The 24,564-nt window shown below is 36.6% G+C and overlaps 1 protein-coding gene across 1 annotated transcript in view; it reads right to left on the reverse strand.

The window, feature by feature from the left end:
- Positions 1–24,564, reverse strand: part of RGS22 (regulator of G protein signaling 22) — a 124,113-nt gene that overhangs the window by 51,352 nt on the left and 48,197 nt on the right. Inside the window, exons 12-15 of the mRNA XM_058564475.1 lie at positions 23,844–23,977; positions 11,682–11,796; positions 10,123–10,245; positions 9,388–9,489 (exon numbers count right to left, since the gene is read on the reverse strand). Coding sequence (XP_058420458.1) covers positions 9,388–9,489; positions 10,123–10,245; positions 11,682–11,796; positions 23,844–23,977 — 474 coding nt within the window. The remainder of the gene's footprint in view (positions 1–9,387; positions 9,490–10,122; positions 10,246–11,681; positions 11,797–23,843; positions 23,978–24,564) is intronic.

Genomic DNA, 24,564 nt, shown 5'->3' on the forward strand with positions numbered 1-24,564 from the left:
TCAGCATCATGGCAGAACGAGTTGTTCCCTTTGTCTCTCCCCTCTAAGTTACAACCAATTGGATATCCATTGATCAGCAGAGGATTCCCTACACCACACAACAGGACACATAAGATATCCAGGCATCTATATAGCTGAAGGTGGGTGGACTGGACCCCCAGGAGGCAGTGGAACTAGGGGAACAGTCCCTTCCCCCTCCCCCAGCAGTAGCAATCCAAGGGCGCGGATCCCCACACTGGCACACACACCTGCAAGAAAACAGGCACGGCTTGCTACCTGCCCATCTCCCAGAGGACTTAGCCGCTTGCCTGTGAGTGGTCCCAGAGAGGGCAGAGAAGGTGAGCCGGCTTGCTACCTGCCCATCTCCTAGCAGACTCAGCCTACTCACCCCAGAACAGTCCTGGAGGGGCTGGAGAAGCCGGGCCGGCTTGTTCCCTAGTCTCCTAGCAGACTTAGCCTGCTTACCTGTGAGTGGTCCCAGCAGGGGTGGAGAAGGCGGGTCGGCTTGCTACCTGCCCATCTCTCAACAGATACATTGTGCACGCCCTCTCTCCCGGCAGTGGCCAGGTCTTTCCAACAGTGGGGGTAGTATACAAAACTTGGATTTTCTGGGCTGGGGCAGGGTGCTATGACCTGAGTTTTCAAAGCACACCAGCAAGTACCAGAGACCAGAGGCTGCATAGCCAGCAACAACAAAAATCTCTCCCTGCTTAGCCCAAGCTCCTCTGCTGGCAGTGCCAGGTGGAACCGGTAACCAGAGGCTTTAGGAATCACAGCAGAACTGCTGACCCAGCCCCCAGTGGCAGCATCCCTGACACCAGCTCTACCAGCAGCCGGGGGCTGCATACAATTCCCCCAGCCACTAGGCCCACAGCAGTGACAGTGATACCTGTGAAGCCAGCACCCCTGGCAGCAGTGCAACCAGCACCCATAGACAACCTAAAAGCAGCAGCACAGGTGCATGGGGAAGCAGCATCTGAGCCTGTGGAGAGTCCACGGAGAGCCAGTGGAGGAACACGAGACCCAGGTGACCCCAGAAGCAGTAGAAGTGCTCGTGCCTGGTGACCCTGGTGGTGACACTGAGACTAAAGTGAAGGCACTGGAAACACCAGAGGCACAAGCAGTACAAGGAGGGCACTGACAATGCCTCTGGCAGAGGCAGTGGAGTAGGAAAAATATAGGCTCTCAAATACAACCAGAAGCAGCACAGAACGAAAGTGACTAAACCTGTGCCCAAATTACCACAAATGCATCAGCAGAGGATCAATTCATCAAATACCATGAAGAACCACAGTAACACAGCAGAAAAGAAGGAGAATGACAGCTCTCTAGAAAGCAAACTGGAAGTCACAGAAGTTTATAATCCAATTGACAGAGAATTCAAAATAGCGGTCATAAAAAAATTCAACAAGTTACAAGAAAACTCAGAAAGACAGTTCAATGAGCTCAGGAATAAAATTAATGACCAGAAGGAGTACTTCACCGAAGAGATTGAAACTCTAAAAAAAAAAAAAAAACAAATAGAAATTCTGGATATGAAGAACACAATAAATGAGGGGAAAAATAATGTAGAAAGCATAAAAAATAGAGCTGATCGTATGGAAGATAGAAGTAGTGAGCTTGAGGATAGAAACCTAGAAATGAGTCAGGTGGAAGAGAGAAAATTAAGATTTTAAAGAAATAAATTTTTTGAGAAATATCCAATTCAATTAGAAAAAGTAACATAAGGATTACAGGAATCCCAGAAGGGGAAGAGAGGGAGAAAGGAGCAGAGAGCTTAGTCAAAGAAATAATGGCTGAGAACTTCCCAAATCTGGGGAAGGAACTGAACATGCAAGTACATGAAGCTAATACAACTCCTAATTATTTCAATGCAAAAAGACCTTCTCCAAGGCAGATGATATTAAAACTGTCAAAAGTCAATGACAAAGAAAAAACATTAAGAGCAGCAAGACAGAAGAAAATAACCTACAAATGAACCCCCATCAGGCTTTCAGCAGATTTCTCAGCAGAAATCCTACAGGCTAGGAGAGAATGGAATGATATATTCAAATTACTGAAAGACAAAAACTATCAGCCAAGAATATTCTATCCAGCAAAATTATCCTTTGGATATGATGGAGAAATAAAAGCTTTCTCAGCCAAACAAAAGCTGAGGAAGTTCATCACCACTAGACCTGCCTTACAAGAAACGTTGAAAGGAGCCCTCCTATCTGAAACTAAAAAGCAAACATTTACAAAACCTCCAGCAAGGAGATAAATAGACAGACAGAATCAGAAAATTGCAGCTCTATATCAGAATAAGTTAGCAAATACTTAATTATAACATAAAGAATAAAAGGAAAGAAAGCATCGAAAATAACTATAAACACTTCAATTTGGTCACAAACTCACAACACAAAAAAAGAATAATTTGTGACAACAAAAACATAGAAGGGGAAGAGGAAAGGGATGAAACCTGCATACGCTAATGGAGATAAGAGGCTATGAGAAAATGGACTATCTCATCTATGAGATATTTTATACAAACCTCATGGTAACCACAAAACAAAAAATCAGAGCAGAATCACAAATCATAAATAAAGAGAAAATTGAGAAAACCATCACAGAAAACCACCAAACTGAAATGGCAGTCAGAAATACAAGGGAAAAGAAACAATGGAAATACAGAACGACCTGAAAACAAGAGATAAAATGGCAGAATTAAGCCCTCATATATCAATAATCATTCTAAATGTAAATGGATTGAATTCTCCAATCAAAAGACACAGAGTAGCTGGAAGGATTAAAAAACGAGACCCAACGATATGCTGCCTCCAGGGAACACATCTCAGCTCTAAAGACAAACATAGGCTCAGAGTGAAGGGATGGAAGATGATACTGCAAGCAAATGGCAAGCAAAAGAAAGCACATATAGCTGTACTCATATCAGACAAAATAGACTTCAAGATAAAAAAAGATAACAAGAGCAAAGATGGGCATTATATAATGATACAAGAGAGATTCCAACAAGAAGACATAACATTTATTAATATACATGCACCTAACACAGAAGCACCAAAGCATATAAAGCAACTATTAACAGACCTAAAGGGAGAAATTGACAGCAACACAATAATAGTAGGGGACCTTAAAACCCCAGTTACATCAGTTGACAGATCATCTAGAGAGTCAACAAGGAAACAGTGGCCTTAAAAGAAACACTAGACCAGATGGACTTAACAGATATATATAAAACATTCCATCCAAAAACAGCAGAATATACATTCTTCTCAAGTGCACATGGAACATTCTCAAAGATAGACCATATGCTGGGAAACAAAACAAGCCTCAATAAATTTAAGAAGACTGAAATCATATCAAGCATCTTTTCCAACCACAATGTTATGAAACTAGAAATAAACTATAAGAAGAAAGCTGGAAAAGTCACAACATGTAGAGACTAAATAACACCCTCCTGAACAACTATTGGGTCAATGAAGAAATTAAAGGATAAATCAAAAAAATACCTGGAGACAAATGAAAATGAAAACACAACATACCAAAACTTACAGGATGCAGCAAAAGTGTTACTAAGAAGGAAATTTATAGCAATACAGGCCTACCTGAAGCAACAAGAAGAATCACAAATAAACAAGCCTACACTATTCTTAAAAGAACTAGAAAAAGAAGAACAACAAAGCCCAAAGTCAGTAAAAGGAAGGAAATAATAAAAATCACAGCATAAACCAATGAAACAAAGACTGAAAGGACAATAGAAAGGATCAATGAAACTAACAGCTGATTCTTTGAAAAGATAAACAAAATTGACAAACCTTTAGGCAGACCCAGAAAAACAGAGAGAGGGCTCAACTACATAAAATCAGAAATGAAAGAGGAGAAATAACAACAGATACCACAGAAATACAAAGAATTATAAGAGAATACAATGAAAAGCTATACACCAACAAACTGGATAACCCAGAAGAAATAGACAAATACATAGAATCATACAACCTCCCAAAACTGAATTAAGAAATAGAGAACCTGAATAGACCCATCACACGTAAAGAGAGTGAACAGTAACCAAAAACCTCCCCCAAAACAAAAGCCCAGAACCAGATGGCTTCTCTGGCGAATTCTACCACACATTCAAAGAAAATTTAATACCCATCCTTTTCAAACTCTTTCCAAAAATTGAAGAGGAGGGGATGCTTCCTAACTCATTTTACAAGGCCAACATTATCCTGATACTGAAACCAGACAACGACAACAGAAAAAAAGAAAATTACAGGCCAATATTGCTGATGAACATAGATGCAAACATCCTCAACAAAACATTAGCAAATCGAATACAATAATACATTAAAAGGATCATATACCATGATCAAGTGGGATTTATTCCAGGGACACAGGGATGGTTCAACATTTACAAATAAATCAATGTGATACACCACATTAACAACATAAAGAATAAAAATCACATGATAATGTTAACAGATGCAGAGAAAGCATTTGACAAGATCCAACATCTATTTACAATAAAAACTTTCAATAAAATGGACAGCGAAGGAAAGTACCCCAACATAATAAAGGTGGATAAACAGCCAACACCACACTCAATGGTGAAAAACTGAAAACTATTCCTCTGAGAACAGGAACAAGACAGGATGCCCACTCTCACCACTCCTAATCAACATAGTACTGGAAGTTTTAGCCAGAGCAATTAGGCAAGAAAAAGAAATAAAAGGGATCCAAATGGGAAAGGAAGAAGTAAAACTGTCACTATTTGTGGATGACATGATTCTATATATAGAAAACCCTAAAGAATCCACCAAAAAACTATTGGAAATAACAAATACAGTAAAGTTACAGGATACAAAATCAACATCCAAAAATCACTTGCATTTTTATATACTAACAACAAACTAGCAGAAAGAGAAGTGAAGAATAGAATCCCACTTACAAGTGCAACAAAAAGAATAAAATATCTAGGAATAAATGTAACCAAGGAGGTGAAAGATCTATACACTGAAAACTATAAGACATTATTGAAAGAAATCAAAGAAAACATAAAGAAAAGGAAAGATATTGCATGCTCATGGATTGGAAGAATAAACGTAGTTAAAATGTCCATATTACCCAAAGCAATCTACAGATTCAATGTAATCCCAATCAGAATCCCAATAACATTCCTCACAAAAATAGAACAAAGAATCCTAAAATTTATATGGAACAACAAAAGACTCCACATAGCCAAAGAAATCCTCAGAAAAAAGAACAAAGCTGGAGGTATCACAATTCCTGACTTCAAAATACACTACAAAGCCACAGTAATAAAAACAGCATGGTACTGGCAGAAAAAGACATACAGATCAATGGAACAGAACTGAAAGCCCAGAAATAAAACCACCCATACATGGACAGCTAATCTTCGACAAAGGAGCCAAGAACATACAATGGGGAAAGGAAGGTCTCTCCAATAAATGGTGCTGGGAAAAAATGGACAGCCACATGCAAAGAATGAAAGAAAACCATTATCTTTCACCATACAAAAAAATTAACTCAAAATGGATTAAACACTTGAAGGTAAGACGTGAAACCATAAAACTCCTAGAAGAAAATATAGGCAGTACACTCTTTGACATCAGTCTTAGAAGGATCTTTTTGAATACCATGTCTACTTGGGCCAGGGAAACAAAAGAAAAAATAAACAAATGGTACTTCTTTAGACTAAAGTGCTTCTGCAAGGCAAAGGAATCCAGGAACAAAACAAAAAGACAATCCATCAACTGGGAGAAAATATTTGCAAATCATATATCTGACAAGTGATTGATTTCCAATATATATACAGAACTCATATAACTCAACAACAAAAGAATGAACAACCCAATCAGAAAATGGGCAGAGGATATGAGCAGACATATTTTCAAAGAAGATACAGAGATGGGCAACAGGCACATGAAAAGATGTTCCACATCACTACTTATTAGGGAAATGTAAATCAAAACTACGAGATATCGCCTTACAACTATCAGAATGGCTACAATTTCCAAGGCAAAAAACAAATGTTGGAGAGGATGTGAGAAAAGGAAACCCTCATACACTGCTGGTGGGAATGCAAACTGGTGCAGTCACTATGGAAAACAGTATGGAGATTTCTCAAAAAATTAAAAATAGCAATACCATATGATCTCGCAATTCCACTACTAGGTATTTATCCAAAGACATGAAATCAACAATACAAATAGATGTATGCATCCTTATGTTCACTGTAGCATTATTCACAATAGCCAAGACATGGAAGCAAGCCAAGTGCCCATCAACGGATGAATGGATGAAGAAGATGTCATACATAGATATATATATGACACACACATATATATACACACACACACACAATGAAATACTACTCAGCCATAAAAAAGGCAAAATTTTCCCACTTGCAACAACATGGTTGGACCTTGAGGGTATTATTTTAAGCGAAATAAGCCAGACGGAGAAAGACAAACACTGTATGATTTCACTCATGTGAAAGATAAACACATGGATAAGGAGAACAGATTAGTGGTTACCAGAGGGGAAGGAGGTGGGGGGCGGCCAAAAGGGCTAAAGGGGTACACATGTACAGTGATGGATAACAACTAGACTACTGGTGGTGAGCACGATGCAGTCTATACAGAAACTGATATATAATAATGTATACCTGAAATTATACCATGTTGTAAACCAATATGACCTCCATAAAAAAAAAGTAAAAAGGAAAAAAAAAAGCTATAGGACCATCTGTGAACAATCTAGGCTCCAAATCTTAGCCGTGATAGATGGTCCCCTGGAAAGCTGCTGCTAGACTCACAGACTTTATCTCTGCACTATGGTGGTGATCCCTTTTCTCCTTCCAAGACAATTTTAGTTGGTTTCTAACTGCGCACTATTCTATCTTGAAGCCATGCAGTGAAATCTTCAGGGCATGCCCAAGATTGTAGTTCAAACTGTTGAACCACAGTTAGTCATGCTAAATCACTGTCACTAACCCAACATCTATTCTGCCTGTAGATATTTCTGTAATACTTCACAAGGCAATAAAACTTCAAGGTACATAATTTGCCTACTAGCATACAGGAAAGCATGGGAGTCTCTTCGAATCAACTCTTGATCTCCTACCACACAGCTTTGCAGGTGTATAAAAACAATATAAAATCAAGGTCACAGCAACTTGAAGATAGTGCCAGCTGATTATATTCTGCCATTGGCGTTATGAATCCAAAGATCTATATTGTAAATGTAACCTTGAAGAAAGCCATACAGCACTTCTATTATAAAGAAATGAATGGCATTTCATACTGTGAAACAAATCTACAGGATTATGGTATTAGAGGCAATTCTTGTATCTGGAGGCACAGAAATATTAGATAATTAAAATCTAAACCAATTTAGACAGTTGCTCCACTAACCAAAAAATAAAATAAAGTAATCATAGGTGCAAAAAGCAAACAAGTAAAAAAAAAATCACATGATTTCCTCCTTTTATTTCCCCCTATTCACCTAAAAGCCATTGTCTCCATTGCTCCCCTCCCCCTACTCTGCTTTGACTCATCAAAAGAGAAGCTAGGAGAGAATAAAAAGCTTAAGGGCTTTGATAATTCCTAAACAGAATAATCCATCTCATAATAACCAAAACTTGACTTATCCTGTTTCACAATCATTTATAGCTGGCTGAATAATATCATTACTAAGAATTAATAAGTCTACCAAGTTCAAATAAAATCTCTGCTTTTACAAGTGCGTGAAAATATGGTGATTACAACAATAAAAAAAGCCCACGTAATTGAGCAGCTGAAGATTTTTGGAGGAGTACACTTTGTAGTAGTGAAAACACAATAAAAATAACAGATGGTACTTTAGCAGACAGGGGCAATAGGTTACAGGGAGGAGGATAAGTAGAGACTTAACAGGTAAAGGATTAACAAGCAGAAGAGCCAACTGTGTGGTCTCAGAAAATGGTACTGGCAAATTAGACATATAATTTCATGATTTCATGGAGCCAGATCTGGGCTGTGTAGGAGCTGAAGCCCTTACTCTCATGGTAAAAAGTACAAAGCTCTGTCAGCTGATTTACAAAGCATAGTTATTAATGCCAGAGTCAGGGTGGTGGAAATAACAATAAAAATCCAGCAGTACTCTCTGATGTCCTGAATAAGATTATAGTAAGATAAATAATATGACAAAGTTAATCTCCTCCACATTGTTCAGGAAGAGGGTCTCTGGAACGGGGTTATTCCAGATTATAAGAACTACTTAAGTGGTCAACAGATATAGAAGTGATTAGCAGTTTTCTAGGCTTGAAGACTTCTTTCCATAAAAGATCCTACGAATAAAAAACTGAAAAGATAAGTCAGTTTTTGTTTGTTTGTTTGTTTGTTTGTGAGGAAGATCACCCCTGAGCTAACATCCATGCTAATCCTCCTCTTTTTGCTGAGGAAGACTGGCTCTGAGCTAACATCTATTGCCAATCCTCCTCCTTTTTTTTTTCCCCAAAGCCCCAGTAGATAGTTGTATGTCATAGTTGCACATCCTTTTTTAGTTGCTGTATGTGGGACGTGGCCTCAGTGTGGCCGGAGAAGTGGTGCGTTGGTGCGCACCCGGGATCCGAACCCGGGCCGCCAGTAGCAGAGCGCGCGTACTTAACCGCTAAGCCACAGGGCCAGCCCAGATAAGTCAGTTTGAGTCATAATTCTATTCCCTTTCCTTCTCCCCTCAAAAGAGGCCACTCTCTCTGTCTCCCTTTGCAGAGAATTCTCTGTTCTTCCTCCTTTATTGTTTTTTTCTTCCTCATTTATTTTGCTTCAGGGTGGTCTTGAGATGTTCTTTTCTCCACCTCTCCGTATCTATCTTATATGGTGTGTAGCACAGACCAGGCGATGACACAGGGCCTATACCACACACAGTCAGTCAACATCCTTTCCCGCTCCTTAGACAGGTCAACAGCCTAAGTGTATCCAACAGTTGATTTCTGCAGGAAGCTCAGAGAACAGCTTCGGTCAATGCCTCTGCTCCCAATCACTTCAATGATTCATTACAAGTCCTCTCTTAGGGTTCTCTTTTAAGTCACTCACAATCAAACCAAAAAGGCATAAATTAGAAAAAAAGATGGGATGTCCTTTATTGGAAGAACAACTAATTGGCAGCAAAGAGAAAACAAAGCAAACCAAATAAAACAGAGAATCCACAAATCAGATTATGAAACAATATTCTGCTGACATTTAAATAACGTAATCCCATAGCAACAATTTAACTGGTGCCTTTTTGCCTGTGCTCCCAGATTTCTCTTGTTTAGGGCTGGACATAACTTCTCATTTCTCTGTGCACTTAGAGCTTCACATTGAACCAACGTTATTTACTACTTACTTGGGCTTGCTTGCATGCTTTAAAAGGGTGAAGCGTTTCTTGGTAGAAAAGCTGATGATAAGCCTGTAGGTCAAACCAAAAGTACACACTGTTCTTCCATAACTGCAGACGGAAAAAGTACATAAATTATTACCACCCAATTATTAAAGCTCTACAAAGCTCTAATTTCAAATATAAATAATTGTTTAGCTCCTTGGTGTTACCATAAATCAGGTTCAGTTTAAGATGGTTTTGTCTTCTATCACAAACTGGCAACATACAAAACATTAATTGGTATTGTCACTAAAACATTATATTTTTGCATGTATGACACTCACATAATTGGTCATTAAAATAGCAAGTGTTCTAGTTAATTAAATAGTTTGCCACTATCAATTATAATTAGTAATCATTAGAATTATTAGAAATAAAAATTAAAGGATTGATAGAAACCAACTCTGAATTTAATATATATTACATTGAAACAAAATTATATGATAATATACTATTGTTAATAATCCAAGTCAACCCTTGTCTATCTGTATTTTACTTTTACTTATAATTTTATTAGGATAGTGAACCAAAGATAATTATAATTGAGATGTTTAAATTTTACTAAATATTTAGTATGAAATTACCACAGGAGATGGACTTTTAACATCAAATATAATTATTTGAGCATTGAGTTATTTTAACCTCTCTTATCGTAAAATGAAGTAAAAGTACAAAATTAGATTTAAAATAATTATTTTCTACCTTGTTCCCTGAATGCTCACAGAATTTAGTAAAGAAGAATCCAGCTCTATTTTCTACATAAAGAGATTGCAACAAATTTTCCATGTCAAATCCTCCCAAGGCACCATCTGCCATGGTTTTAACCTAGATAACAAAACAGAAGTCCATTATCCACCCAGAAACACTGTAATTTTTTTTATGACATTGTACAACAGAAGGGTTCATAAATTCTGCCAGGCTGTCCTTCTCCCACTGGACTATTTCATTATATTTTTGTACCATATATGTAATTAATGCAGCATGTTTGCATCTGACTGTCATATAAGATTCATTTATGGAGCCAACTATTGCAGCAGACTTCCTTCTCTTATAAACCAATCTGATTTCAAAAAATGTTAAACCTCAATTATTTTCATGTTGTAGACACAGTGATACCATTTTAGGAGTTTTCCAAATCTCTGTTGGTGGCCTCTTTCCTACATGTTTACTGTTATTTTAGCCTTGAGGTGCTGCTATAATAGCTACAAGAGAGTTATAAAAAGAACTATCTTCAAGGCCTTTCAGTGCTGCTCATTAACTGTCCTTAGGGGGTCCCTCTTTGGACAGTCTCCCCCCACACAGGTCATGGCCTCCAGTCTGTAAATGGCAGTATAAGTTCTCATAAAACTTTCTATTTATGGGCTTCTCTGCCAACAATGTTGGCAACCCTAGTCCCATTCTTGAAACACAGCAAGCTGGCTCTTTCTCCAAGCACAGAGTGACTTTAGAACATGAAAGGGCATCCACTATTCACACGAACTCTTTGCTATTTGTTGTGTGGAACTCAGACTTCTTTGTAATCTTAAAATAACTGTGCCATGAACAATTTAAAGTGTAAGTTTCTTGTTCTCTCTATGTTATAGTGTCTCTCTGCCTCTTTCTTTATCGCCAACTAAACAAATTCTGAGGTGAGAATATAATCTTTTTATGATGTTTAACTACTCGCATTCCAAAACTAAAAAAATCATTATTTTGTTAGGGAAAAAAAAAATCCTAATTAGAAGAAAAGAAGAACTGTGTGCTTAGAATAAAATAAATAGTTATACAAAATTATATCTAAGTGTTTAGACTATATTGGGACTACCAAGGTTTCTACCCAAAGTATAATCCTTAGGGAATGTGAAATGTCATCCAGAACAAGTATATTAAATCCATATTATCAAGGTAGCCACACTCTGGAAATACTATGCTTTATAAAAATTCTAAGCTTCTAAAACATAACATCAAATATTATTTTTTTATCAAGTGTTAAAAATTTAATAAAAATCCTAGAGGGTCTTGTTTTGTTGTCTGAGTTGTCATACCAAAACCAGAACACAGCTATTTTTATAAACAGTAATCAATGGAGTATATAGCAACAGAGTACTGCAAAAGGAAACACAGAGGAAATTTTTGTGTAAAAATCCTCTTGCAAGGAAAAAATTAAATGTGTTGTTTAGTAAAGAAAAAGGATAATGGTAAATCAATAAAAATTCTCTAAAATCAGGGGACATTGATCAGTTAAATGAGGAATCATATTAATCAGTTCTCAAAATACTTACCAAAGGTTCTTCTGTATAAGTATATCTTCTATCCAGCTGGGGCTTCAGACATTCAGAAATGTCAGTAAAAGATGTTAAACGAATAACTTTGCTGCTTTCTGACATGTGCCTTGACCTAAATTATAGGGATGAGAACTAACTGATCAACAAACATAGTTTGAGAACCTCTGGTAAAATCTTAGGAGTGCTTCTGAGCATATGAAAGAATCAGGAAAAAAAAGTATAAGCATCAGGTCTAGCCCTCAAGAGGTAGTAGAGAAAATGAAGCACAGTCCTACAGAAAGACAACTCGCAATAAAATAACTGCTGGTTTAATGAATTCAAGAATATATTACAGATCCCAAATGACTGGGATGAATAATAAATACTATGGGATTGTAAGAATTAGAAGTCCCTTCAAGCTATATTAGTAATTAATGAAATGAGATTTTTCCTGAAAAATGAGTAAGAGGTATATTTTGTGTATATATGTTTGTGTGTGTGTGTGTGTGTGTTTAGAAGGGTTCTTTAGATGGGGAGAATAGTGAGCAACATATGAAGGTAGGTAGGGAAAGCCTTGTTTAAAAGGCAGCAATTTAACTAATTTGCTTAAGGCAAGAGGACACTATCAGTTAAGTTAACACTATATACTACATACTAAACACTGTGCTAAATATAATTCATATTATCATATTTAATCCTCACAACGAGTGGGATTCATAAGGATTTATATATGGTAGCTTGGGGTGAGAGAATGAAAGACTTTGGAGTTAGACTAATGACTTGGGACATCTTTTTATATTTTCTTATCCAGCTTCCTCTCCCACAACCTACTGCAATTATTCTAAACCTTATTTTCCAGCTCCACAAAACACACCTGTTCCACCTCACCAATGTATCTCTACTCCAGTCTACCAGGAGATTACTTTGCAAGTTCTTCTCAGACAAAATGTAGGTACAACATGCTTCAGTTTCTCAGACAAAAGGTAGGTACAACTTGCTTCAGTTTCCACTCCCCATAGCAGACATTGTTGATTGACTGGCCAACTCAACACCCATTCCCAGCAACACGCTTCTTTAATCAGCACCACTGAGATACTGATAAAGCTAAATATTCACTTTCCAAGACTTTCTTGCAGAGAGAGATAATCATGTGACACAGTTGTGACTAATGAGATATAAAATGAAGTCTGCTGGGGAGCTTCTAAGAAAGCTTGCTTTCCTGACCAAAGAGAGAGGATTAATGAAAATTGCCCTTTCTCTTTCTCTATGATTTGAAAGCCTGATGTCAGGAGCTGTAACATCACTGACTAGGAAGAACTAGCCAAGAGTATTACAAAGATTTAGGCCCTAATACTTCTGATCCAGTGAACCAATACTGGCATTTGCCTACCCTCAGATTTCTTGTTCTGTGAGAAAAATAAGCTCAATTTGCCTAAGCTAGTGTTAGTCAAGTTCCCTGTTATTTGCAGCTGAAAGCATTCTTAAATTATCTACCCATAAATATATCCACGTACACCCATCCTCATTTCCTTCCCGTCTCCTATCCAAGGTTAATTTCATTGCCTTGGTTCTTGAACCCTTCCTTCTATTCTCCTTTGAAAACGGAGACCTTCTTCTTTCTTATGTATCTTCAACTTCTCCCTTTCCACTAGATCCTGCTCTAGGCATATCAACAGGCTCAAGTCTCCTCCATCTTAAAAATATCCTTTATCACTATAGAAAAGCATCAAATCACAAATTAAAAGAGCAAGAGAAGAAGAAAGGAACAAGGAATTACAAAACAGCCAGAAAACAATTAATAAAATGGCAATAAGTCCATACCTATCAAGAATTACTTTAAATATAAATGGACTAAATTCTCCAATCAAAAGACATAGAGTGACTGAATAGATTAAAAAAACAAGACCCATCTATATGATACCTACAAGAGACTCACTTCAGATGTAAGGACACACAGACTGAAAGTGAAAAGACGGAAAAAGATATTCTAGGCAAACAGAAACCAAAAGAAAGCTGGGGTAGCTACACTTATATCAGACAAAATAGACTTTAAGACAAAGACTGTAATAAGAGACAAAGAAGGTTATTATATAATGATAAAGGAGTCAATCCAACAAGAGAATATAACATTTGTAAATATTTATGCACCCAATATAGAAGCACCTAAATATATAAAGCAAGTATTAACAAACGGCAATACAATAAGAGTAGGGAAATTTAATACCTCACTTTTATCAATGGATAGATCATCCAGACAGAAAATCAGTAAGGAAACATTACCTTCAATGATATGTTAGACCAGATGGACTTAAAAGACATTTAAAGAACATTCCATGAAAAGCAACAGAATACACATTCTTCTCAGGTGCACATGAAACATTCTCCAGGATAGATCATATGTTAGGCCAAAAAACAAGTCTTAACAAATTTAAGATTAAAATAATATGAACCATCTTTTCTGACCATAATGATATGAAATTAGAAATCAATTACAAGAAGAAAACTGGAAAATTCACAAATATGTGGAGATTAAACAATATGCTACTGAACAACCAACAGGTCAAAAAAGAAACCAAAAGAGAACTCAGAATATATCTTCAGACAAATGAAAATGTAAGTACAACATACCAAAACCTATGGGATGCAGCAAAAGCAGTTCTAAGAGGAAAGTTCATAGTGATAAATGCCTACCTCAAGAAATAAGAAAAATCCTAAATAAACAACCTAACTTCACACCTCAAGGAACTAGAATAAAAAAACAAACGAAGCCCAAAGTTAGTAGAAGGAAGGAAATAACAAAGATCCAAGTGGAAATAAAGGAAATAGAGACCAAAAAGACAACAGACAAGATCAATGAAACTAAGAGCTGGCTTTTTGAAACGATAAACAAAATTGACAAACTGTAGCTAGACTCACTAAGAAAAAAAGTTAGAGGACTCAAATAAATAAAATCAGAAATGAAGAGGAGACATTATAACTGATAACCACAGAAATACAAAGGGTCATAAGAGACTACTATGAACAATTATACTCCAACAAATTGGTAACCCAGAAGAAACTGATAAATTTCTAGAAACATACAATCTATCAAGACTGAATCATGAAAAAATAGAAAATCTGAACCAACAGATTACTAAGGAGATTGAACCAGTAATCAAAAACCTCCCAACAAACAAAAGTCCAGGACCAGATGGCTTCACTGGTGAATTCTACCAAATATTTAAGAAGAATACCAATCCTTCTCAAACTCTTCCAAAAAAGAGAAGACAAGGAAACACTTCCAAACTCATTTTATGAGGTCAGTATTACCCTGATACCAAAACCAGACACAGACACTACAAGAAAAGAAAATTACAAGTCAATATCCCAATGAAGACAAATGTAAAAGTCCTCAACAAAATATTAGAAAACCAAATTCAACAACACATTAAAAAGGATAATACACTAAATCTCAAGTGGGATTCATTCTAGGGATGGAAGGATGGTTCAACATGTGCAGATCACTTAATATGATACATTACTTTAACAAAATTACGAATAAAAATCATATGATCATCTCAATAGATGCAGAAAAAGAATTTGACAAAATTCGACATCCATTTATGATAAAAACTCTCAACAAAGTGGGTATACAGAGAATGTACCCCAACACAATAAAAGCCATATAGGACAAGCCGACAGCTAACATCATACTCAACAGTGAAAAACTGAAAGCTTTTCCTCTAAGATCAGGAACAAAACGAAGATGCCTACCCTTGCCATTTTTATTCAACATGGTATTGGAAGTCCTGGACAGAGAAATTAGGCAACAAAAAGAAATAAAAGGCATGCAAATTGGAAATGAAGAGGTAAAACTGTCACTATTGAAGATGATATATTACATATAAAAGAAACTAGAGACTCCACCAAAAAACTGTTAGAACTAATAAATGAACTCAATAAAGTTGCAGGATACAAAATCAATATTCAAAACTCAGTTGTGGTTCTATACACTAACAATGAACTATCAGAAAAAGAAATTAAGAAAACAATCTCATTTACAATTACATCAAAAAGAATAAAATATCTAGGAATAAATTCAACCATGGAGGAAAGACCTGTACACTGAAAACTATAAGACATTGATAAAAGAAATTAAAGGGGCCAGCCCAGTAGCACAAGCAGTTAAGTGCGTGCGCTCCGCTGTGGCGCCCCGGGGTTTGCCGGTTCGGATCCCAGGCGCGCACCGAAGCACCACTTGGCAAGCCATGCTGTGGCAGTGTCCCATATAAAGTAGAGGGAGATGGGCACAGATGTTAGCCCAGAGCCAGTCTTCCTCAGCAAAAAAGAGGAGGATTGGCATTGGATGTTAGCTCAGGGCTGGTCCTCCTCACACACACAAAAAAGAAATTAAAGAAGACACAAATAAATGGAAAGATATTTCATGCTCATGGATTGGAAGACTTAATATTGCTAAGATGCCAATACTACCTAAAGCAATCAATGTGTCAAGTCAGTGCAATCCCTATCAAAATTCCAATGGCATTTTTCACAGAAATAGAACAAACAATCCTAAAATTTGTATGAAACCACAAAGCAATCTTTAACAGCCAAAGCAATCTTGAGAAAGAAGAACAAAGCTAGAGGCATCATGCTTCCTGATTTCAAACTATATTACAAAGCTACATGAATGAAAACAGTATGGTATTGGCATAAAAGCAAACACATAGGTCAATGGAACAGAATAGAGTGCCTAGAAATAAACCCACACATACATGGTCATTTAATTTACAACAAAGGAGCCAAGAATATACAATGGAGAAAGGACCACCTCTTCAATAAATGGTAGTGGGAAAACTGGACAGCCACGTGCCAAAGAATGAAACTGGGCCACTATCTTATACCATACGCAAAAATCAACTCACAATGGATTAAAGACTTGAATGTAAGACCTCAAACCATAAAAATCCTAGAAGAAAATCCTAGAAGAAAACGCAGCAAGCTCACTGACATCAATCTTAGTGATGAACTTTTAGATGTGACACCAAAAGCAAAGGCAACAAAAGCAAAAATAAATAAGTGGGACTACATTAAACTAAAAGCTTCTCCAAAGCAAAGGAAACCATCACCAAATAAAAAGGCAACCTACCGAATGGCAGAAAATATTTGCAAATCATATACTTGATAAAGGGCTAATATCCAAACTATATAAAGAACTCATACAACTCAATAGCAAAAAAAAGTCCAATTAAAAAATGGGCAGAGGATCTGAATAGACATTTTTCCAAAGAAGACACACAAATGGCCAACAGGTACACAAAAAGATGCTCAACATCACTAATCATCAGGGATATGCAAATCAAAACCACAATGAGACTTCACCTCACATCTGTTTGAATGGTTATTATCAAAAAAGACAAGAAATAACAACTGTTGGCAAGGATGTGGAGAAAAGAAAACCCTTGTGCACTGGTGGGGTTGTAAACTGGTGTAGTCACTATGGAAAACAGTAAGGATGTTTCTCAAAAAATTAAAAATAGAACTACCATATGATCTAGCAATTCCACTTCTGGGAATTTATCCAAAGGAAACGAGAACACTAACTCAAAAAGATATCAGCCTATCCGCCCCACCCCCTTTCACGGCAGCATTACTTATAATAGCCAAGACATGGAAGAAACCTAAGTGCCCATTTATGGAGGAATGGATAATACACATACACACACACACACACACACACAAATATTATTCAGCCATAAAAAAGGAAATCCTGCCATTTGTGACAACAAGGATGGACCTTGAGGGCATTAAGCTAAGCGAAATGAGTCAGGCAGAGAAAGACAAATACTGTATGATCTCACTTATATGTGGAATAAAAAAAGAACCAACAAACTAATAGATACAGAGAACAGACTGGTGGTTGCTAGAGGTGGAGGGTAGGGGGTAGGCAAAATGGATGATGATGGTCAAAAGGTACAAAGTTCTAGTTATAAAATAAATAATTCCTGAGGATGTAATATACAGCATGGTGACTATAGTTAATAACACTGTATCATATAAGAGAGATCTTAAAAGTTCCTGGTTAAGTGCGCACGCTCCGCTGCTGGCGGCCCGGGTTCAGATCCTGGGCGCACACGGACACACCGCTTCTCCGGCCATGCTGAGGCCACGTCCCACATACAGCAACTAGAAGAATGTGCAGCTATGACATACAACTATCTACTGGGGCTTTGGGGGGAAATAAATAAATAAATAAATAAAATTATTTTTAAAAAAAAGTTCCCTTTGCAAGAAAAAAAACTGTAACTATGTATGGTAATGGTTATTAACTAGACTTCTTGTGGTGATCATTTCACGATATGTACATATATTGAATCATTATGTTCTACACCTAAAACTAATACAATGTTATATGTCAATTATATCTCAATTTTAGAAAATACCCTTTCCAATGAAAACAAAAACACAGCATACAAAAATGCTTGGGATGCAGCTAAAGCAGTGCTTAGAGCTGTAAATGTCTGTATTAGAAAATAAAAAGATCTCAAATCAGTAACCTAACCTACCATCTTTAGACGTTAGAAAGAGAAGAACAAACTAAGCCCAAAGAAAGCAAGCTGAAGGAAGGAAATTATAAAGATCATGGTAGAAATAAATGAAATAGAAAATAAAAAAAGAAAAAGAAAATTAATGAAACCAAAACTTGGTTCTTTGAAAAGATCAACAAAATTGACAAACCTTTAGCTAGACTAACCAAGAGAAAAAGAGAGGACTCAAATTACTTAAATCAGGAATAAAAGAGGAAACATCACTACCAACCTTACAGAAAGTCAAAGAATTATGAAGGAATACTATGAACAACTATAGGCCAACAAATTAGATAATTAGATGAAATTAACAAATTCCTAGAAAGAAAAAAATTGCCATAAATGTATAGACCTATAACAAGAAATTAAACCAATAATTTAAATTCTTCCCACAAAGAAAAGGCTAGGTTCAAATAGCTTCACTGATGAATTTTACCAAATACTTAAAGAAGAACTAATACCAGTCCTTCCCAAATTATTCCAAAATTAGAAGAGGAGGGGACACTTCACAGCTAATTGTATGAGGCAGTATTACCCTGATATGAAAGTCAGACAAAGATATGATAAGAAAACTACAGGGGGCCAGCCCTGTAGTGTAGTGGTTAAGTGCTCGCACTCCGCTTCAGCGGCCCGAGGGTTCGCAGGTTCAGATCTTGGGCACACACCAATGCACTGCTTGTCAAGCCATGCTGTGGCAGTGGCCCATATAAAGTAGAGGAAGATGGGCACGGATGTTAGCCTAGGGCCAATCTTCCTCAGCAAAAAAAAGAGGAGGAGAGGCATTGGACATTAGCTCAGGGCTGATCTTCCTCACAAAAAAAAAAAAAAGAAAAGAAAACTACAGACCAATATCCCTCATGAACATAGAAACAAATGTCCTCAACAAAATACTAGCAAACTGAATCCAGAAACATATAAAAAGGATCATATAACATGAATAAGTGAGACTCATCCCAGGAATGCAGAGTTGGTTTAACATCCAAAAATCAGTTACTGCAACATACCATACCAATAGAATAAAAAACAAACCACATGATCATCTCAATAGATGCAGAAAAAGCATTTGACAGAATCCAACACCCATTCATGATTAAAAAAACAAAACCTCAACAAACTAAGAACTTCCTCAACATGATAGACAATCTTGAAAAACCTACAGCTAATACAACGGTGAAAGGTTGAATGCTTTCCCCCTAAGATTGGGAACAAAATAAGGATATATGCTCTCATCATGTCTATTCAGCATTGTACTGGAGGTTCTACACAGGGCAATTAGGCAAAAAAAAAAGAAATAAAATGTAACCTGATAGAAAAGAAAGAGCTAAAAACTGTCTTCATTCTCAGATGATATGCACTTGGATATAGAAAATCCCAAGGAATCCACTAAAAAACTACTAGAACTAATAGACAAGTTCAACAAGGTCACAGGATACAAGATAAATATACAAAAATCAATTGTATTTCTATATACTAGCAATGAACAGTCCAAAAATAAAATTAAGAAAACATTTCCAATCACAGTAGCTTAAAAAAGAAAAAAATACTTAGAAATAGCTTTAACAAAAATGTTTTCCCCTAAATCCAGTGACTTTTAACTATTATTCTGACTTGTTCAAAATCTTTATATCTAATTTTTTTAAAAGAGTAATCTAAGAAATCCTACTCAGCAAAAAAAGGGAACAAATTATGGATACATGCAACAACTTGGATATATCTCAAGGGAATTATGCTGAGTGAAGAAAAAAGCCAATCTCAAAAGACTGCACGGCATGATTCCACTTATATAACATTCTCAAAATGACAAAATTATAGAGATGGAGAACAAATTAGTCATTGCCAGGGGCTGGAGGAAGGGAAAGGTAGGGAAAGGGCTGTGGTTATAAAAGGTTAGCATGAGAGCTCCTTGTAATGAGACTGTTTTGTATATCAATTGTGGTGATGGTCACATGAAACTGCACATGTAATAAAATTGTATAGAACACACACGAACACACACACACACACACACACACACACACACAATGAGTGCATATAAAACTGGTGAAATCTGATAAGGTAGCTGGATGGTATAAATGTCTGTTTCCTGGTTCAGATACTGTACTATAGTGATGCAAGATATCACCACTGGGGAATACTGAATTAAGGGTATATGGGCTCTCTCTATATCATTTCTTACAATTACATGTGGATCTACAATTATCTCAAAATAAAAAATTAAAAGAAGGGTGATCCATACCAATTGGTTCCTCTTCACCTTCAATATATTCTTCCAGCTACTGTTACCTGGCTTCTGACTCTTAAAATTTGACTTTGTAACCTTATCAAAATGATTTTGTCATTGACAAATACAATGAACACTTACTGCCATTATCTTGACTACTTTGTAATATTTAACATCCTCTTGAACTTCTCCTTTCCTTTGACACAATCCTTTCCTGTATGTACATCTCCCATCTCTCAGTTTACTCCTTCTTCGCCATCTTTTCTGGCTCCTTATTCTCTGCCTTTACTTTAAAACTTGATAACTTAGTTCTTCTCATTCCATACTACTCTTTCTCTCATGATCATTTCATCCATGCCCATAGCTTCAACTACCCCCTAAAGTGTAATGCTTCCCAAATCTTTTTATTCCTAGTTGATCTCTCTTCTGGGCTCCAGACCTATATTCAACTTTTTTGGATATGCATATGCCAATGTAGTTATTATTTTAATTTTATGTATAATTTATTATATTTTACTATTTACTATATTTTTAAAATTTATCATAGTTGTTAAAGTTAAGATATAATTCACTTAACATAAAAATCTGTGGGGTCAAGGATGTGGAGAATCACAGATCCAACGTAGTTTTCTCTCTTCCCTCAAGTGTACCTTAAGATCCATGTTCATTCATTCAACAAATATTAATTGAACACATTCTGTGTGCCAGACACTGTCTAGACACTGGAGCACTCACCTACACAGTGCCCCAAACTGAACTCATCTGCCTCCTCTAATCCTGCTTTTCCTCCTTCTGAGGAGAATGAGTTCACAGAAAATCATATAAAAATAGTTCTTAAACATACTGTGTTGTTGATGGTATGGTAAAACACACGCTGTCATACATGCTGCAAGCAGTATAAATTGTTACAACTCCTCTGAAATACAATTTGATAATATCTAGCAAAATTTAAAAAGCACATGAACTTTGACTCAGAAATTCTACTTCTAGGAATTTATCCTGCAGACATGCATATATGTGGAATATAGCAAATGTACAAGAACATTCATTGCAACATTGTTTGTAATAACAAAAAATATTGGAAATAGTATCCATGTCCCTCAATAGAGTACAAGTACACGTTTGGTATAAAATGAAAGACAATCAGATATAAGAAGAGACAAGATGACAAGAACAAGAAACAACAGAAAAAATAAATTATTGTATATCTATTGCTATAGTACATTTACGGCTATGAAAAACCTTCTAAGATATATTCAGCAAAAAAAAAGGCACAGAATAAGTACATAGCATGCCACTATTTTTGAATTATATATATATTTCCAATTTTGAAAATAATTTAATTTTAATAAATAACACAGAGAACTCTCCAGATGTTCTCCACTGCATAGAGAATAATCTCCAAATTCCTTAATGTGATACAAAAAATTTTACTATCTGAACCTCATTTATTGTTTTAGCCTGTGTCACTTGCCTTTTCACTGTAATACTCTATTCTCTAGCTGTAACATGAACATGAAAACAATACATAGTTCTCAAAATTCAACTTTTCTCTCAACTCATACCTATATGTCTTCACTTCTTTCACCACCTGAAAAATCACGATAATGCCTTCTTCATTGGGATGCAGTAAGAGTTGATAAGATGCAAGCAAAGTATCTACACTAAAGCTCATTAACTGCTACTTGTGGAAATAGCAGATGAGGTGATTTAGACCAACTCTCCCACTGAAGACAACTAGGTAAGCTAAAAAAACTACAAAAATTAATCTGCTAGAAGGAATCTGAGTGCTAACAATGTAGTTACAAGAACTATTGGGCCAAAACTCAGAGGATAAAAGTTCCCAGAGGTGAGGATCCTGGGGAGACGTCAGAGCAGGAAGCACCAGGAACCTGTCTCTCCCCCCAGATAACAATTGCACTGGCAGAATCTAATGTAACTGTTTCGGAACTCTGGAGTCTAGTTAAGGCTTTCAGCGTCAGGGGAAGGCTTGGACAGTAAATTGTGGTTAATTTTGGTCAATTAGAGCTCTTAGCACAGTAGCAGCTACCCATGCCCCACCCCTACTGCTGTGGCAGACAGCTGGGTATGTGTTCCTGGAACATTTTGCACACAGCATGTGAGAACCAGGGTGAGCAACAAGGACCTTGTTCTCCAAATATCAGGGATCTGTGCTCTGATCTCTGATTGCTGCTTCTGATCACAGAGGTACAGACAGAGAGGCAGGTGGCCATTGCTGTTGCATCTCCCCTCACTGTTGCAAGACGGTCTCCCTCAGCCTGAAGTGATTTCCAGGGAATTTAAAGAGACACTGCCCTTTTTCTTTCCCTCTCTTCATTTTTCCCCCTTTTGGAAACCAGACATTAAAGATTAGGAGTTCAAAAGCAACTACAGGGGCTGGCCGAGTGGCGTAGTGGTTAAGCGCGCGCGTGTTCCGCTTCTGCGGCCCAGGGTTCGCAGGTTCGGATCCTGGCATGGACCTACACACCACTTATCAAGCCATGCTGTGGCAGGTGTCCTACATATAAAGTAGAGGAAGTAGCCCAGGGCCAATCTTCCTCAGCAAAAAGAGGAGGATTGGTAATGGATGTTAGCTCAGGGCTAATCTTCCTCACCAAAAAGCAAAAAAACAAACATAAAAAGCAACTACATAGTCAGAGAAAAATTAGAAAGCGACCACGCACACCCAGGGAAAGGCGCATACTAGAGAAAACCTGAGAAGACCATAAGTTCACACCTTAGGCTGATCCTTGGCGCAGAGACAGCCCACAACAATCAAAAACTCAAAAGTAATAAATAAAAAATGGTGAATTTCATGTTGTGTGAATTTTATCTCAATAAAAAAAGAATGAAAGTGAAATAATAAAATTATTACGTAAAGAATTATTTACCACCAGACACCACACCAAAGTTAATAAAAAGGGTATTTTTTCAGACTGAAGCAAAATAGTCCCATTTGAAAAAAAGAACAATGAAAGGGGTAAAGATGTGGGCATATCTAAATGAATAAAATAATATACTATATTAAATAATTACAATATTCTTGAGAGTCTTATGAGTTCTCAAGTCTCAAGTTTGAGAAATATTGAATTATTGAAAAGGGCCAAGTAAGAATTGGAGGGCAATCTTCTCAGAGAAGTCTTTTGATTGTATAGCTCATGAGAAGCTAGAGATCAAAGGCACCACCTCTTTAAAATTACTAATCTCAGGAGTTCTAATCCTAATTTAGAGTATGTACGGGAAGTATAATCCTCTAATATCTATCACTGAAGTAGAAAAACTCATGTAAAAAAAAATCAGTGTATTAGTTTTCAATTTCTATTTAATTTTTAAATTCTTCAAAAATCTTAGCAAGGACAGAAAAGCACTTGGCACATAAAACACTGCACCTACCCTTTCTCAATCACATCATCCTTAGAAGAAATTGGATACAAAGACTTGCTCGTCCAAGGTTTCTGAATTGCTGTTTTCACTCTAGGTGGTTTCTTAGGAGATTTAGGAGATTGTAATAAACTGGATTCTTCTTTCTAAAAAGTGGTAAGATAATGAACAAAGTGAAAAATGAGCAAAAAAACAAAAGAGTAAAGCATAGCTCTGCAAATATACCTCAAATTTCTTTTGATCCCTAGAGAATTTCTTCCCTCACTCTACCATCTCCTATGTTTCCCACTAGAACAACAATGTTCTGCTTTCCAAAGTCCCAATTTTATGCAACCAGGAGGCTGAAACTCCTACAGCTATTTAGACTATAAGACAAGAAAGGCAGGAGGCTTGTCTATGCTTACTAACGTCCTTGTGAAAGTAGAGTTTTTCCTGGAGGAAGAATTTTGCAAAATTTTTCTTTATTCTATAACTGAATAGGTTTTAGTGCTAGTGCTTGTGTGTGTGTGGTGGGTGGGGAATAGGGGGTGGCAGAGTGGGGAAAGGAAGCAAGGATACCATTGGTTCATAATCAAGACCTATATCTTAAAAGAACTACCTCCTTCCATTGTTGGACATTTTTATTTTCATGGTTATTATTCCTATTCTTAAATGTTCTTTATGGTGAAAGTTAACTATTTAAATCCAGAATATGAGATGCTACATGCATGAATCAAAAAAGTATAAACACCTA

The sequence above is a fragment of the Diceros bicornis genome, chromosome 21 (assembly GCF_020826845.1).
Source record: "Diceros bicornis minor isolate mBicDic1 chromosome 21, mDicBic1.mat.cur, whole genome shotgun sequence".
Lineage (NCBI taxonomy): Eukaryota > Metazoa > Chordata > Mammalia > Perissodactyla > Rhinocerotidae > Diceros > Diceros bicornis.